Here is an 18,110-nt window from a genome sequence, read left to right on the forward strand (position 1 = left end):
AAGCGAATCACCAGCTGCAAGGTGGATGGACTCGATTATGGCAACAATGAATGCATCACTTTGAGATCTTAATGGTCAAGTTGAAGACAGATCATCCTGGAGAGAATCTATCTATGTAGTTGCTAAGAGTTGACACCGACTTATTATTTTTATTTATTTATTACATTTGACTTGATGGCACTTAATCAATCAATTGATTAATTTTCAATTTTCCAAATTTTCAGTTGTGTGGAAGCAAGGTAGGAAGAAAGCCTTGCTTCCACACAATCACTTCTACCCAGGTTTTCCTCCTACCTTGCATTTGGGCACCAAGCTTAGTGTATTAAGGCTATTTCATATATTACATTTTTTGGTGTACACTTAAATACGTAGGTAGCCTAACAGTGGAATACCGGATGTGAAGGAGATCAAATACATTTGGAAGTATATGTATTACATAGACATGTTTGCCAGAGAGCAGGCTTAGTTGAAGCTCCCTGTGAAGTGTACAATTGGTCACAAGCCTGTATTAGCTGCCAGGTGATGTGTAGAAAGGTCCTTCATTTTTTCTTTATTAATAAATGCAGGCAAAGGAAATGTTTTTGTTTTAGTTTTTAAAGCAATATTTGCGGATGGTTTAATTTCAGCTTTGAATGAGTTGCTTGTTGTGGTTCTTTTACTGAAATGAGGTTGCTGCTTACAGTTAGATCTGAGGGATCCATGAAAAGCAGGCTCCGTCGTTTGCTAATAGTGGCTTAGTACACAGCTGAATATATTTATTAGAATAAGGAGAAGCTGAAGGCTGAATTCTGCACTTCTAAATTGGTATATTGCTTACAGGAGGATTAATTGCTACTGATTGACAAAACAGTCTGATTGCTTGCACTCTAACTGGCTGACATTTCTCTGCACAAGGCATGTTCCTAGGATCTTTAATTGATGGACTGGTTAAACTATGGAATTAATTCTGTGGTGTTGGGCAAGGAAATTGATTAGATATCTTTGTCAAGGAAAACACTGCGGCTATTTAACACTCGTGGCAAGGAAAATACTCCTGCTACATGTTTCCTGTAATTGCTCATAACTGACATGTTGAGATCATTCACACAATCAACTACCTGGGTTTGGGAGTTGTGTATGCTCCCAATTTTCAGTTGTGTGGAAGCAAGGTAGGAAGAAAGCCTTGCTTCTACACAGTCACTTCTACCCAGGTTTTCCTCCTGCTTTGCTTCCACACAACTGAAAATTGGGAGCACACACAGCTCCCAAATCTGGGTAGAACACAATTTTTGATTGTGCAAATGACCTCATTGTGCTAATTTTTGCAAAAATCTTATCACTACCATAGAAAAATAGAATGTTAGTGTTGGAAGAGACTGTTAATGAAACTGATCTAAGATTGTTAATGAAACTGACCCAGGGGTGATTGGTCGGCACCCCCAGTATTCGGGCTTGTGTGGGGAATTAGCTGTTAAAGGGTTCAGCTTCACCACTTTTAGTTTGTGCAAATGTTTGGACTCAAAAAATGACTGGATTTGAGGCAAGGATATAGTTTCAAAATCAAAATAAGAATTTATTAAAATTAAGGGGGGTACAGGAAGAGAATGGTGTGATTAGAGCAATAAGAACACGTTACTAAGCAATTTAACTACAACGAGGCGTTTCTAACTTAAAGAACAATAAAGTTCATTTCTATATAAACCAACTACAATGAGGCATTTTAGCTTAAAGTCTAATTGTGTAAGTTTTGCAGGCGGGCAAGAGAAAGATGCTAAGAGAGGGGGGGAAGGATCACGTTTGAAATGAAGTTATAGTTGGGGGGCGGGGTCCTGAGAGCCGGACAACCGCTATACTGCACCTGTCTCTAGGCATCAGGGCCTCAAGCAGCTGAAGATTCATGTCCTTCGGGGAAGATGAGGTGGAAAGCAGGAGGGTTGCAAGTATTAGTATAGGGAGGGATGCCTGCGAGAAAGGTTTCTCTGTGGACCCAGCTTCCTACACCTGCTAGGTAAGCTGGCTGGATTGGCACATGGACCGATCCAGTTAGTGATTTCAAGCTCTTTGTAGGTTGCAAGAGAGCATATGGGATGCTCAGTGGGGTCCCAAGTATAGCATACGAGGGAAAGTGAAGATTGCTGGTTGGAGTCCCAGGTGGAGTCCCAGGTGGCAAGATCAAAGGAGCACACTGGGTCATGGAACTGGGGATACTTATATCCCAACACCTATTGTCATACTTTGCTGAATAGGAGAGCCCAGACAGGCTAGTTCAGAATGCATTGTTACTGATGGTTCTTTCCTGGGTATAACAAATAGGGGTGTGCCTTTTGAAAGTAAGGCTGTTTGTGATGAAAATCAGAGTATGCAGGTGCATGAAAGAATATCCGTGTCGGGATGGGCTCTCCAATAATCCTGTCAGTCGTTTCAATGAGTACACTTTTGAGTCTACGTCACTGACTCATCTCTTTTGTGATGGGGAGAAAATTACTTCACTGGCTTATCTACTTTCTCCCTGTTTGGCATGATCGATTAGTTAGCAAGTTGTGTTATTTCCTGTGAAAGGAGGGGAGTGAGGTGGTTCACTCTAAGTATGGGGCATCTTTGAAGGTTAACTCGATATAGTTAACTCTCAAGTCTACTTAGCTGGGACTCCCATCTGGGGAGAGGGGGTGCATCTTATCCCCATTCCAATTTGCTTTGTTTGCCGCCAAATCCAGGAGTAGCCCACTGCCAAATAGCCCACTGCCAACTAAGCAACCTACCCCCATGTGTACCATAAACGGAGAGCTCACACTGCGATGCAGCTCCTGAGCATATGCAAAGTGCAATCTCCAAGCCTGGAGATGCAAGCCAACAGGGAGGCTCCTGGGAGCCAGGTAGAATAAGCGTAGCTGGTAGCAAGACTTGAGAGGTCTTCTAGTCCAAACCCCTGCCCTGCTCAATGCAGGAATCTGCTGCAGCATCCCTGACGGATGACCATCCAGCCTCCGTTTGCAAAACCTCCACTACTGAACAGCTTACAGTAGGGAAATCCTCCTAATATCTAGCCAAAATTTGCTTATTTGTCATTTCAACTGGTTGGTTCTTGCTACAACAGAGAACAAGTCTGTTTTGTGCTTGGTTGTGACAGCCCTCCAAATATTTGAAAACCTCTATCATTACCCTTACTCTTCTTTTCTGCAGGCTAAACATACCCAGGAGCTTTATCCACTCTTCATGGAACTTTGTTTCTAGACCTCTTACCATCTTTGTTGCCCTCCTCTTAACCATGTCCGGCTTATCAGTGTTCCTTTTAAAATGTAGTGCCCAGAACTGTATCCAATTTTCTAGTTGAGGTCGGATCAGTGTGGAATGGAACGGGACTCTCATTCCTTGTGTTCTGGACACTATTCCTCTTTTAATGCAACCTAAAGTGGCATTAGCTTTTTTAGCAGCTGCAAGTCACTACTGACTTGTGGTCCACTAAGACACCTTCTGCAGGTACTCTTCACATATACTGCTGTCAACCCATCTTGTGCTTCTTACTTAACTGCAGGACTTTGAATTTATCTCTGTTGAACATCATCTTTTGGGTTTTGGCTGAATGTTTAAGCCTGTCAGGATTGTTTTGAATCTTGATTTTCTCTTCTCAGGTGTTAGCTATCTTATCCAACTCTCCAGTTTCAGGTTATCATCTGTACATTTGATAAGCAAAGAATCCTCTTTTCTCCTTCATTAAAGTTATTTATAAAAATGTTGATCAGCACAGGGCTGAAGACAAAGCTCTGTGGCATTTCACATAAGATCTCATTTTGTAAAAAAAAAAAACCCTTGCCTGTCGGAATATTGTATCAAAACTCCACAGAAATGCTTTCTCCATTCCTTGCTCACTCACACCCCTACCTCCCTCTCTAAATTTTGAATGAAATATGTTTTGCTATGCTTTTCTTCCTATATGTTGTTATGGCTTCTGTTTCCAGTTTTCTCTGGCCAAATTAGGTGTAATGTGGGAGGACTGTCACTGGATCTCCTGGTCAAGGGTATAGATAGGGGAGAGAAATCCCATATTCGCCCCTCTCTCCAGCAGCCCCTCGGAGAGAGATATAATGATGAAAATAGGGAGGGGTGGAGCTGGGGCCTCTCAGGAGCTGGGGGGCCCTTATAGCTACACCCCCTGCTCCTGATATAATCTTTGATGGAAAAGAACTCTGCTTCATTCTGGTTGTAGGCATTTGGAATCTCATGTCCATATGTGCCTGAATTTGCAAGTCCAAGCTGACTTGTCGGGATGTGCACAGAACCGCGGAGATGCGGTCCGGTGCTGGGGGGGTGTCTCCCTTTAAGGGCGAGGAGGTTGTACTTACCCCTCCCGCCGCTTCCCCCCCTCCAGCGCTCCATTTTTTGACAAAGTTCTTGGGGCGGCAGCGCTCCTCCCTCCCACCCCCACCCCCATTGTTTTCCGGAAATACCGGAAGTAGCCGCTGTGTATGCTTCCGCCGCACTGCACGTGCACCCGCTGCCGTCGCTGTGTGCGCACCACACACATCGCACGTTGCGTGTGTACGTCACGCATGCAACGTGCGCGGCGGCTACTTCCAGTATTTCCAGAAAACAACGGAGGCAGGGGCGGCAGGGAGGAATGCTGCCGTCTCAAAAACTTTGTTTAAAAATGGAGCGCCGGATGGGGAAAAGCAGCGGGAGGGGTAAGTACAACCCCCCACACCCTTAAAGGGAGACATCCTTTCCCCCGGTGCCAGACCACCAGACCAGGCCACATCCAAACCAGTTTGGAGGCCTCTATAATGGCCTCCGAAACGGTTTGTGCACATCACTACTGACTTGAAGTACAGTTAAACAAAGAAGGCAAGTGACTCTGTGTATTCTGAGCTCTTAAAAACAAAACTACTACTACTACCACTGCTTTTTAATGAACAGTTCTCTTTTTTAATTAATTAATTAATTAATTAATTAATTAATTAAAAATAAGATTTATTTAAAATAAACAATACAATAAAATGAGCACAGAAGCCCCAAAGGAAGAAAGTGACAGCCTAAGGTTACAGTTCTGTGTGTTTTCTTGGAAGTAAATCTACTGAAGTTAAACACAGTGGGATTCATTTCTGAGTAAGCAGGACTGGGCTGCTTCTAACGTTCAATATGTATATCCATCTCTTCAGGTGAAGGCTGCAAAATTTTATGCACACTAACTGGAGCCAAATCCACTACGTTTAGGAGGACTTAAAGGGTTGCATGTGGCTACACATTTTATGATTGAGGCGTCCCATTGAACTCAGTGGAACTTCCTTCTGAGTAAACAAACAACGTTGGGCTTCCTGTTGCTGGATTTGGGAAAAGGAGAGAGCCAGTTACATCCACACGCATGGCTCCTGTCACTTGTTGCTTTCTTGCACAATACAACCCCGAACGAATCGCTGCTCCACTCCGGGCTCGCTCTTCTCCCTCCGAAGATACTTCTTTGGCTGCAGTCCGGCGGCCTCCTCCTCCTCTTCTACGCAGCCTGTTCAGGTGTTCCTCCAGCGTTTCTAAGGTCCGCCGGGCGTGCCTTACTTTGGTTGCTGGCTCCGCGCGGCCAGCTGGGCAGGTGCTGGGCTGCCCGCTCTCAGAAAGTAGGGAGGGAGCCGGGATTACCAGGAGAGACTCGTCTGGGGCCAGCTGGAGCTGCTGTGGCACTTTCGGGCAAGAAAGCGCCCGAGGAGTCGCCCAGCCCAGTGGTCGGCCATGTCAACAGTCCTTCTGCTTTGGGTTTGGGCAAGCACCTGTATGCCTCCCGAGCCACTTGCTTGGCCTTTCGTGGCGTGAGTAAGTGGAGCCAAGGACTCGTCGGAAGCTGCCCCTTGGCTTCCCAATGAACAGTTCTCAAAACGGTTTAAATTTTAAAAAGAATAACAATATTCTTTGGTTCCCTGTCTCCAAAAGGCTCACAGTCTAAAAAGAAACACGGTAGAAAAACCTAATCTGCACCAAAGTAATCCAAGGTCTGTGAAAAGAAAAGCAGAATTCTGTGACCTGCTTAAATTATACAAATTAAGTTGATTTTTATAGTTTCTCTTATTTTACATATTTCTGCTTCTGCTAACCACAAGAAGGAGTAATACAAGGCACTGAAGCCCTGCCCTGTAAGTACTGGTCTTTTTTTTTTTTTTTTTTTTAAGAAAAGATAAGTACAGGTTCTCAGGAAATTGAATTCTGCATCTTCATTTCCTTACACAGTATGGAAATGTAAGGTGCAGAACAGTACACAAACTCAGCACCACCAATCTTTAGTTCTTTCTAGACAACTAAGAGGTAGAGTTAGGTCTAACTCTAACTGACCAGCTTGCCAACTGCAAGGTGGCTTTAGCCGGAAAATTGGGCCAGACTTCAAGAAGCAAAGCTCTAGGACTTGTCCCAGTAAAGTCAATGACTTTCTAATTTATTTTCACTGGGCCATATTGTCTTCCTTAGTGTGTACATGAAGCATCAAAGTACATCATAGTTCTCTATGGAACAAAACTGAAGGTGTCAATTGTTTCTCTTTGAGTCTGTAGTTCTTTTCAGTCTTAGAATTTGAAATTTTTGGCATTCTGAGAATTTTCCTGCAGAAGTATTTTCAAAATAACCAATGACTTCCAGATAATAATAATAATAATAATAATAATAATAATAATAATAATAATAATAAAAAATTCGATTTCTATACTGCCCTTCCAAAAATGGCTCAGGGCAGTTTACAAAGAGAAATAACAAATAAGATGGCTCTTATTTGATACTAAAAGAACAAAGCCTATAAATTACACTTGGGGCTAAACCCACCTTGCATTAGGGAGCTTTTAAAAATATACAGTGTAATCATATTTAAACTGAAATCAATTTACCTTTCCTATGGGATTCCATGAGTATTTTTCATTTTTGGTAGCACTGTTGTCATCTCTCTGTTGTCATCTCTCTGTTGTCATCTCACTGTTGTCATCTGTGATTAAACCAGGATTTTTAAAAAACGTATCTCTGTCTGCTTGAGCCTGAAGTGTTGATCTGTGATATCCATGGCAGCTCATGTATTAGGAAGAAGGAATTACTATAGTGTCTGACTGGCAGCAAATGACATGATAGCTTGAATTAAGATGTGTTAGCTTACAAAGCATATTGAAATAACATAAGTTTTGCAGGAAAAAAGTTTGCAGTTGCAGAAAACAAATAAGGTTGCTTTTACTCTAGTATCCCTTGAAGATACTGAGGTGCTTCATACTATTGCTGTGAAGTGCCTCAATGAGGTCTGCAGGGAGAGTGGGCTTAGCCCGCTCTACCCGCAGACGATTGGGGCATCCTGGAGCATCGATGTACTCCTGACGAGTACATGGGGTATCCACAAAGAAATGAGGTTAATTGAGCACTCGCTCCGTTAACCTCATTTGGGGGAAGGCTAGCCACCTTGGAAGCACTGGGCTCACCTGCGAGCCCAGTGGTTCCCACGAGCACTGGAAAACGGGTTAAGCTCCCTTAGACCATCTTTTCAGTGCTCGTGGGAATAGCCTCGATGATACTTTTTTTTAAAAAAAGCTAAATGAAATATAAACCATTTTTATACCTGTATGTATTAGAATAGCTACCTTGAGGGTTCTGTTATGGAAACTGAAGTAAAAATATTTTAATAAAATATATTAGTAAAAATTTAGTTTTATATTCAAACTACATATTCAAATATCCGTTTATGTTTCACAGAGCTGTTTCACCCCAAGTAGGGTTAGCACATGTTCAGCCATCTCATTAAAGTCATGATTTTTTGAGTGCTGTCCAAAACCAGGAAAAGCCTCCTTCACGGCTATAGTTTGGGTGAGCTTTTAAAAGACTACTAGCTGACCTGGCGGAGAGCAACTTCAAATATACGCTGAAGGGATCTGAGCTTTCAGTGACTGACCAGGAGAGAGATCTTGGGCTTGTGGTGGACAGCTCATTGAAAGTGCCGACACAGAGCACAGCAGCTGTGAAAAAGGGTAATTTCATGCTAGGGATCATTAGGAAGGGGTTTGAAAATAAAAATGCTAATATTATAATGCCCTTATACAAATCTATGGTGCGGCTGCATCTAGAGTACTGTGTACAGCTTTGGTCACCGTATCTTAAGAAGGATATTGTAGAACTGGAAAAGTTGCAGAAGAGGGCAACCAAAATATTAAGGGCTTGTAACACCTTCCTTATGAGGCTAGGCTACAGCATCTGGGGCTCTTTACCTTGGAAAAGAGGTGACTAAGGGGAGACATGATAGAAGTGTATAAAATTATGCATGGTGTGGAGAGGGTGGACAGAGAGAAATTTTTCTCCCTCTCTCACAACACTAGAACCAGGGGTCACCCCATGAAACTGAAGGTCAGGAGATTTAGGACTGACAAGAGGAAGTACTTTTTCACACAGTGCATAATCAACCTATGGAATTCTTTGCCATGGGATGTGGTGATGGCCACCAGCTTGGATGGCTTTAAAGGGACTTAGACAAATTCATGGAGGACAGGTCTATCAATAGCTACTAGTCTGGTGGCTGTGGGCCACCTCCAGCCTCAGAGGCACAATGCCTTTCAATACCAGTTGCAGGGGAGCAACAGCAGGAGAGAGGGCATGCCCTCACCTCTTGCCTGTGGGCTTCTCAGAGGCATCTGGTGGCCCACTGTTTGAAACAGGATACTGGACTGGATGGGCCTTGGGTCTGATCCAGTAGGGCTGTTCTTACGTTCTTAGGTGATCTCAACACCATTTGGAGTAATAAGGTCACACCATATTGCTTTGGCTTTGTAGTAAGCAGTGTCTAATTCATTTTTTTCAGTCACTTGTAAACTTGAGGGATGGAATTGCTGTAAAGCAGTTCCTGTTTGTTAATGTTTCATTTATATAGTTGCCTTTATATAAGCTCAAATGACTGATCTGTCTATGGATGGAAAGGAAAGAGGTGTATGTTTGTATGTATGTGTATAAAACTGTAATAACATATTTTTTAAAAATAACATTTGTCTGTCCAGTCAGGCCATTAGGTGGCAAGTATTGCATAATATAAAAGCAGACCTTGACCATTTTTCTTTGGCTCTAGGAGCTGGCCCCAACATTTAGAAGCCAGAATATGGACACTTGGCAACATGTCCCTTGGAATTACTGGACTTCATGACAGACATTGTGAAGTGGGAGGGTAAATGGACTTCTCTTTATCTTCTTTACAAGAAATATACTTAGAACAGAAACAGGACTGCCTGGGAGAAATAAATATTTTATTACGTAACTCTCTGAATATCCTGTTCTAGATGCTACAGTAAAATTTCTATTCAACATGACTCCCTGGTGCCTGGGATTTGTCAAGCCCTGCATTAAAGGACTTGAGGTTATACCCTGCATTATGTATGTCATTTTAATGTATTTTTTTCTTTTTTATCATAATTTACAGTGAAGTCATTCACACAACTGTAAACTGTGCAGGACAAGTTCTCCATCTAGTTTTGTGAGCTCTATGTACTCCCATTTTTGGTTGTGTGGGAGCAAACGACTAGGTAGGAGGAGGGAGAAGTGATCGTGTGGAATCAAAGTAGGAGGAAAAGCTGGGTAGGACAGTGCTGACTTGCCCAGCTTTCATACCCAGCTTTTGACCAAGGTAGGAGGAAAAGCTGCCCTACCCAGCTTTCCCTCCTGCAGCTTGTGAGGGTGGCTCCGGGAGTGTGGGTGGCGAGAAGCACCTTTAAAAGTAAATTAGAAGGTACCTACCAGTGGTAGCACCACACCTGCAAGCTGTCTCGAGCAGCGGTGCTCCATGCAGGGTGGCGGGACAGCCCTGGCCTCTGCACATGTTCAGAGGCTATTTGCATGGTCAGCAACACCATGCTGACTACTCAGATTTGCTCCACTGCCCCACACGGGAAGCCAGGCAGAGTGTGCCACTAACAGCTTGCAGGTGCAGTGTTACAACTTGTAAGCACCTTCTAATTTTCTTTTAGAGGTGCCTCTCACCAAGCCCACCTGACTACACCCTCACCACCGTCACTGCTTGTCTTCACATAATCACTTCTCCCTCTTTCTACCTAGTTGTTTGCTCTCACACAACTGAAAATTGGGAGCACACACAGCTCTCAGACCTGGGTAGGACACTTGTCCTATCCAGTTTTCGGTTGTGTGAATGACCTCATTTTGTGCTTTAGGTGCCAAAATATCATGGGCCAGAGTCAAAGGCTTTAGAATGAGGCACATGGGAGATATATCAAGTGATACACTATAATTCACATTGAGCTTTTGGACAGTTTTGAGTTTGATCAGGTTTGTCCTTCATGCTTACAGGATTCCTTAAGAGTAGCCTAACATTTCTCCAGGGTTAATAGAATTGTGTGTGTTGAGAGAGACACATTTGGCTTTAAGATTCCATCAAGCGCAATGAAAAAGGCCTGTGAAGGTGCTTTAAAAGAGGACATTCTAAGGCATTCTTTCAGTTCATTTCTGTACAACAAATCACAATTAATTTGTTGTCTTGTTTGTCACTAGCAGCCTTAGTTCATGTTTTGTATCCCTTGATATTAAAAAACATCCTTCATTGTCTGGAAATAGCATATGACAATTTGTTCAGTAAATTGTGTCCTGGCTTTGTAGATGTTGTTTATGTAGGGCAAGGGTGCTATAGAGATGCTATATGAATGTCACCTAGTCTTCAGAGTGTTGATAATTAATTATCTTCCGAAGAATAATTGGCTAACATGAAGTCAGGGGGAAACTGACTTTGAAAAAGGTGAAACGCTACCTTTGCCTGGTGAATTATCTTCATTAGGTTCCCTAAGAAAGCGGGTTTCAGGGGAGGGGTTGATGCCTCAGATATGGGGAAAGCATGATGCTTATAGAAACACAGTATATGGAAGGATCCTGCCTTGTGTATAAAACCCAGTATTTGGAATAAACTAAATGAGTCTCTCACCTCAACTTTGTAATTTGCTGAAACCTGCTGTGCATTCTCACGCTTTGCCCCCCAACCTCCTTGTTTTGGAGATTTAGCTTCAGTTGCTTAAGGGTGTGAATGCTGTTCAGCTTCCCCTTGCCCAATTGGCCCAGACCCAGTTTTTAGACACTAAAACAAATCTATCTTATTTTTGATTTAATAAAGGGTGGGAGGGTTTCTAAACCCCTAGTTTGCCTAGTAGAGCTATCTGAAATGGTTATTAAGAATGTAGTTAAAGAGCTTTTTGGGGGGAGGGATGGGAGAACTTGTCAGATTACTTCAGACCCTCAGAAAAAAATATCAAGTTGCTAGCTTCATTAGTAATTAAATGTCCAATTACTGTATGCAATGTTTCTGCTTTGCTGAACTCTACAATTGCTTTCATAAACAGCCCTAAGGAGGGCGCCTAATCTGTGTCATTGTTCTTCAAGTGGTTTGCACATGCAGAAAAAGAAAAGCAAAATCAACTCGACGTATATAATATGGAAAGAAAGGGGGAGAGGGAGGGGCTGGGAAGGGAAGAGGAAATCAAATGAGTGCTCCTCCCTCACCAAGCTTAGGATCCCTGCCAAAACCCACAGAGAGCCCCTCAGGCATCTCTCAAGCATGCAAATGTAATTTTCTATCCAGACAACACACTCTCTCTTCTTAAAGTTCATTTAAAAAATGAATGCATAGCAGAAGCAAGAGAGAACGTTATAATAAAAGAATAAAGCAACAATAATCAGTCTGGGGGAGGGATGGGGTATGACCATATATAGTATTTAGCATTTAAATAGATATAAAAGATGATTAAGGTGAGGGGGATTGTAATCAAAATTGTTTGGGGCCTCTTCAATCATCTGCTGTGTTTGCCCGCTGATGTTTTCTGCAAAGTAGAGCAGGAGTAATTTATGAATATTCACTTGAGCTGAAATCAAATTCACTAAAGGGAGAGGTCCTGTTGAGGCTCTGTCTTTTGTTTGGTTATAACAACAAGAAAGCTCCTTTGTGAGTATATGCGTCTGTGAGCATGAGAAAGCATGTGCACACGTGAGTTGGGAGAGGAAAACAGAAGCCCTTTTCACATATTATGTTTGACATTTGTACAACAAGTATACAGTATACACAGATGCAGATCTGTACACAGGTACAGTTATTCACATGTTATGTTTAACACATGCACAGCAATACACTTTGTATCTGCACCATGCATTTGAGGGGCCTTGTCCAGATCTAGCCCGACTCTGCTTCTGGGGAATCCGAGGAGAAGGAGGAGGAAGACCCTGGTATGGCCCAAGGGGAATCTTTAGCGGAGGACTCTGATGTGGTCCCTGAAGAGTCCCAGACCAGGGAAGACCCCAGCTTGGCCCAGGAAGGACCCCAGCTTGAGGAAGACTTCAGGACCCTAGCACAGCCCTCACGGAGACCCAGATGAAGGAGAACTCTTTATGTTGTGTTATGACCAGTGGTCACAAGAATAAATGTATTACCTCCTTACTCATGACCAGTTCTAGGTGTAGTGCTTTAGAGACTAGCAATCAACTGGAACCCTAAAAATCCCTCTTAAGAGTTTCAAGATGGTTGATGATACAACAGCTCTGCTCACTCCAGCTCCCTAACTCCAGCTCCCTGTACCCATTTCCCAACCCCACTGCTGAACTACCCCCTTGAACAAGTCTCAGTATTGGACAACTTTGAAATCTAGCCTCAGCATCGCCCTGCTCTCAACTGAGCCTGACCATCTACCAGCCCAGCAAGCATGCCTGCATTTGTTCTAGCTTGGTGACCCACATCTTGCTGACCCCATGAAGGCAGGACAGGCCTGTACCAGGTTCATTTTTAAAATGAATGCAGGTACAGTCATCCATCCAAAAATATGAATGAATATATAAACAACTGTACACTTGTACAACTTTGGGCCAGTTTGCATGAGCACCGGCCAGTACATGTGATCAGGACTGGGCAGCACCAAGAGCATGCCTACCCTGATGTCACTGCAAGACATCCTGGTGTGCTGTTGGGTGTCTTTTAATCATGTAAGGGTGTGTGTGTTTATCTGAATCACCCCTCTACATGCACTCCCCCTTTATGTGATTAGGATGCCCTGACAGTGCATCGGGATGTCTTGCAGTGATGTGAGGGTAGGTATGCTTTTGGCATTATTTATTATTGTTATCAATAATGATAATAATAATACCCCACCCCTCCAATGCACTACTGCTCAGGGCGGCTCACAACAATAAGATAGACACAAGATACAATAAAATTAACTAAATTAAAGAAACAACAAAAAAGTTGTCAGATTAAAAACCACAGTCATTATTAGCTTCAAATTAAAGCTTATTTTAAAAGCTAAAAACTAAAAATTATAAAAAGCTAAAGCCTCCTTAAAAAGGTGCATTCTAAGATGTTTTTCAAAAACACTGAGGGAGGGAGCATGGTGAAGCTCTTCAGGGAGGGCATTCTAAAGCTGAGAGGCCACAACTGAAAAGGCCCTGCCTCTAGTCCCCGCCAACCAGATCTCTGTTAGTGGCGGGGCCATGAGCAGGACCTGAGATGATGAGCGGAGGGCCCTGGCAGATTCATATGGGTGAATGCGGCCCGATAGGTACCCCAGCCCCAAGCCATGTAGGGCTTTAAAGGTCAATACCAGCACCTTGAATCTAGCCCGGAAGCAGACCGGTAGCCAATGAAGCTGACACAGGATGGGTGTAATACTCGTGAAGTGCCTTGCACCCATGAGCATCCTTGCAGCAGCATTCTGAACCCACTGAAGCTTCCAAATAGTCTCCAAGGGCAGCCCCATGTAGAGTGCATTACAGTAGTCCAATATGGATGTTACCAATGCATGAGTGACCGAGGTCAAGTCTAACTTCTCCAAGTAGGGTTGCAGCTGACGTACCAGCCGTAGTTGGTAAAAGGCGCTTCTGCACACCGCCGCCACCTGTGCCTCCAAGGACAATGTTGGGTCCAAAAGTACCCACAAACTGCGGACTTTGTCTTTCAGAGGGAGCATGACCCCTTCCAAGACCAGATTTAACTCCTTACTCGGATGATCAGTTCTACGGAGCACTTCCGTCTTATCTGGATTGAGTTTCAGCTTGTTTGCCCCCATCCAGTCCAGAACAGCCTCCAAACCCCGGTTCAGAACATCCACTGCCTCCCTGGTGTCTGCTGACTTAAAAGACAGGTAGAGCTGGGTGTCATCAGCATATGATGGCACCGCAGCCCACACCTACGGATGACTTCTCCCAGGGGCTTCATGTAAATGTTAAACAGCATGGAGGACAAAATAGATCCTTGTGGCGCCCCAAAGGCCAAGGGATGGAGCAGGCATCCCCCAGCACCACCTTTGGCATGAGCCAGTCCTTATTTCATGTGCTTGATGGTTGTGCGAACTGGCCCATGAATAGAGTTATACAAGCTGAACTCTGTGGTGGATAATATCTGAGATAGGTTAACTCTGATTGCATGAGTAGAAAGATGAGGGGAATTCAATTTAATTTCTCAAGAATAGTCCCACAACCAACTGCCTCCTCTCCTTTGCTAATTTGTCTAGCTTTCCTACGTTGGCAAAAGCTGTTCACAAAGTGAGTTTGGGCATCCAAAAATAATGCTACTACTAAGCATGTGTATAGCACTTCAAGTTTTATAAGACTTCATATGTATTATCATCTTGTACAGTAACTCTGTAGGGTAAGTAAACACCATCTCCATATTGTATCTGAGGTTGAGAGGGAGCATCTTGCTTAAGGCTAGCTATTGAGCTCATGGTAGAGGTGAGATCTGAGCCAGTACGGTGCTGATTTGCAGCTCAGGAACATAAAAACTTAGGAAGCTGCCATATACCGAGTTAGACATTGGTCCATCTAGCTCAGTATCTACACAGACTGGCAGTGGCTTCCCAAAGTTACAGGCAGGAGTCTCTTTCAGCCCTATCCTTCAAGGAAACAGGACGGAACAGGTGCCCTCATACTAGGGAATTGAAACGTTCCCCTTCTCGTAATCAGGTTAGTAAACCTGTATGTCATTTATGCAATGCTCCTGCATAGAAATAGGGAGGGAAGACGCGACCAAGAGGTTCACGCAGATGAGACAGTAAATCTCTTCTTGAAAAGTTTGTATGGTTATGTGCAAAAAGACAAGAGTATCTCTTCTAAACAGCAATGGGACAAATTATGGAAATGGACGTTGGACGTAAACCCCCCCCCCATTACCCGATGTGCCTTGTAATCCCCCATCCCCGAGTTACAGTACTACCTGCATATACTTCATAACCTTGTGAGTTTCCAAATCCTTGTGTGTAAATCTTTGTAGATATATGATGTACAAACAACCACTTTGTATATAATTGTGCTTTGGCAACGTACTGTATGCTTTGGTAGTTTGTTGGTTCAATTAAAAAAATCTTGTCCTATTTTTTTTTTTTTAAAAAATCTTGTCCTATCTGTAGATGCCAGGGAGGGAACTTGCAACCTTCTTCATGCAAGTATGCAGATGCTCTTCCTGGAGCAGCTCCATCCCCTCTGGGGAATATCTTATAGTGCTCACAAATGTAGTTTCCCTTTCAAATGCAAACCAGGGTAGACCATGCTTAGCAAAGGAGACAATTCATGCTTGCTACCACAAGATCAGCTCTCCTCCCTATTAGTCACCATGCTAAATCAGCTCTGTTTTATAAAATACATTATAGAACTCTCTAGTTTATAACATTATGATTGTGATGGTGATGTCAGCATATGGTGAGCAGCCACTTACCTTTGAGTAACCTGGGACTATGGAGAAAGAGCAGAAGAAATACTGTTCAGCTGGAAAGGGAGACTATGGCTTTGGTATGCATGGGCTTTGCCCCTTTGTGCCCCTGATCTGGTGTCTCAAAGACTTTTGAGGAGACTCTATAATACTGAGAATGGAACAGTGTAGGGCAATGTTTCCCAACTTTTTTGCACCTGATACACCTGATCCCTCTCCCCCACCCAATATTGGGGCACACCTTTTTTTGCAGCAGCAAAGCCATCACCTCCAAACATTGGGGTGTGGGTTTCAAATGCACACACCCTCCACATTTGGCATTAACTCGCTTTCTTATGCATCAGGAAAGTGGAGCCCTTTTCCTGGTGTTTAAAGGAGTGATTCAGCTTTACCAGTAAAAGAGTAAATCAGCTCCAAATCCGAGGATTTTAAACACTTGTGTTTGCAACCGACTTGCTCCTTTATATACCAGTAAAGGAATGAGTCAGCTGCAAACATAGAGATTTAAACTCCCTTGGAGCCAACTTTGCTCTGATGGGCCATCCCTGTGCCCAGTACATCATGGGGCACAAAAATCCTCTGTGCTAGTCATTTACACACCCTTTTTTGCACAGGGCTGGCCAGGCTGGATGCACATCTGAGCAAAGTCTGCTTCAAGTGCAGGGAGTTTAAACTCTGCACACTTGGAGCAGACTTCACTTGGATGCGGCACACCAGCCAGTGTCCTTTGGCATGTGAGTGTGGTGCAGTACACTGATGACTGTGAAAGGCTGGTATAGGGCATAAGTGGCAACGCTGTACAGCAGAAGACCACAGGAATGGAAGCTGCTTAAATATGCCTTTAAAGGAAAAACTTATCAAGTCAGAAATAGCTGTAGGCCAGTTTGGCTGAAATAAGTCCCAGCCAGGAGTCAACACCGACTTGACGGCACAGCCTTTCCTTTTTTCTTTTTTGGTTGTTGAATATAACTCCTTTTCCTGCTCAAGAGTCAAATTGGGCCTGCTCTGCAGATTGGGCCTGCTCTCTATCCCCTGTAGAGGGATAGTTTCCTTAATATCCAGCCAATCAAAGAAGCATTCAATCCCTTTGTCATGTGAGCATGGGTGGTTCTGAGAAAGGAGATCAGAGTCTCTGCTGCCTGCTTTTTCTCTAGCATATTACCAGATTCCTGTAAGCATGCCAGACAAAGACTTTCCAGACAATGGATGGGTGATAGCTTCTCCTGCATGTCTGGTGCAAACAATATCGCAGTATCAATCTCTCGTTTCCCAGAAAGACAGGCGTTATATCAATGTGTCAAGTACCAAAGCATTGCTATTCACCAACTTCTCTATATTTATACGGAATCCCCCACCCCCCCGCCCCAGCTTCTCTCTCTGGTTTGGGTATTTGGGTGTGATACAGTTATGTGCCTGTTTCTACTTAGAGGAGTGACAAAATACGACTTTGAAATTAAGTGTTTGAAACATTTTATTCTGTTGAACCATAAAAAAAAGATGTGTAAACAGCTCAGTAGGAAGGAATTTTTGTGGAGAGCTTGGGAATATTTTAGTTTCACAAAAGTCAGTATACCATGTGTGTGTAGCTAGGCACCAAACCATAAAACCTAATCCTGGGGGTTTGATGCCTCTTAATTTTATAAAAGAGCCTATATTGGTCAAAGCAGGGGTAGATTACCTTGGCTCTCCAGCTGTTGAACTACAATTCCCATCATCCCAAACCACAATTTATTAAGGTTGCTTACCCCTGGATTAAAGTCTTATGGATTTATACATGGATTTATTTGTATTAATGTTGGGGTATTGTGGTTAGGGCAGTTTTGTCTGTTTTGACTATTACACACTTTCCCCTCTTACATATGTACATTGATTCTTACTCTTTTTCATAGTGTATTTGTCTCTCTCTTACCTTCAGTGGCTAATAGAGATTCTTATGTAGATATTTCTGTTAATGATTCTTTGCATTTGTAGTTGTGCATATGCCTTAATGTTGTTGTTCTCTTCATCCTCCCACTTACTAATATGTGTTGTGGTTGCATTACTAGGGATATGCACAGAACCAGTTCTGTGCAGTCTCGGGAGGGCGGGGTGGGGGGTTCCCTTAAGAGGCAGAGAAGGCGCTGCCTACCTGCCAGGCCCCACTCTTCCCTCACTGACGCTCTCTTCAAAAGCTGGTGCATGGGACTGTTGCCCCGTTCACTCACTTTTGGAGAGAGCGCCGGCAGGGGAAGAACAGCAGGGCAGAGGCTGGCAGGTAGGCTGACCCACCCCCTGCATTCAAACTGGCTCCGACGTCAGTCCATGGAACTGGTTCGGCCGGCACTCCAGAAAAGAAGCACCGGACCGGTTCCATGCACATCCCTATGCATTACTGGCCAGTGTTGTAGTGCTGATATGTTAAAATATTTTCTTAGAAACTAAAAGTGTGGACTACTCTGGAGAGGGCAGAAGGTAGATCAGGATCTACTGA

At 43.5% G+C, this 18,110-nt stretch overlaps 1 protein-coding gene and 1 long non-coding RNA gene across 6 annotated transcripts in view; one reads left to right on the top strand and one right to left on the bottom strand.

Moving 5' to 3' along the window:
• The window catches only part of ZSWIM5 (zinc finger SWIM-type containing 5), a 212,413-nt gene that overhangs the window by 55,554 nt on the left and 138,749 nt on the right, over nt 1–18,110 (top strand). Inside the window, exon 2 of one of the 5 annotated variants that reach the window (XM_053245474.1) lies at nt 9,032–9,127. The exons of the other annotated variants lie outside the window; for them this stretch is intronic. Within the exon in view, the coding sequence (XP_053101449.1) occupies nt 9,103–9,127 (25 nt within the window). The 5' untranslated portion in view covers nt 9,032–9,102. The remainder of the gene's footprint in view (nt 1–9,031; nt 9,128–18,110) is intronic. 5 annotated transcript variants of the gene reach the window in all.
• Nucleotides 4,690–18,110, bottom strand: part of LOC128323011 (uncharacterized) — a 35,295-nt gene continuing 21,874 nt past the window's right edge. Inside the window, exons 2-3 of the long non-coding RNA XR_008306144.1 lie at nt 6,831–7,005; nt 4,690–5,953 (exon numbers count right to left, since the gene is read on the bottom strand). This is a non-coding gene — a long non-coding RNA (uncharacterized LOC128323011). The remainder of the gene's footprint in view (nt 5,954–6,830; nt 7,006–18,110) is intronic.

The sequence above is a fragment of the Hemicordylus capensis genome, chromosome 4, assembly GCF_027244095.1.
Source record: "Hemicordylus capensis ecotype Gifberg chromosome 4, rHemCap1.1.pri, whole genome shotgun sequence".
Lineage (NCBI taxonomy): Eukaryota > Metazoa > Chordata > Lepidosauria > Squamata > Cordylidae > Hemicordylus > Hemicordylus capensis.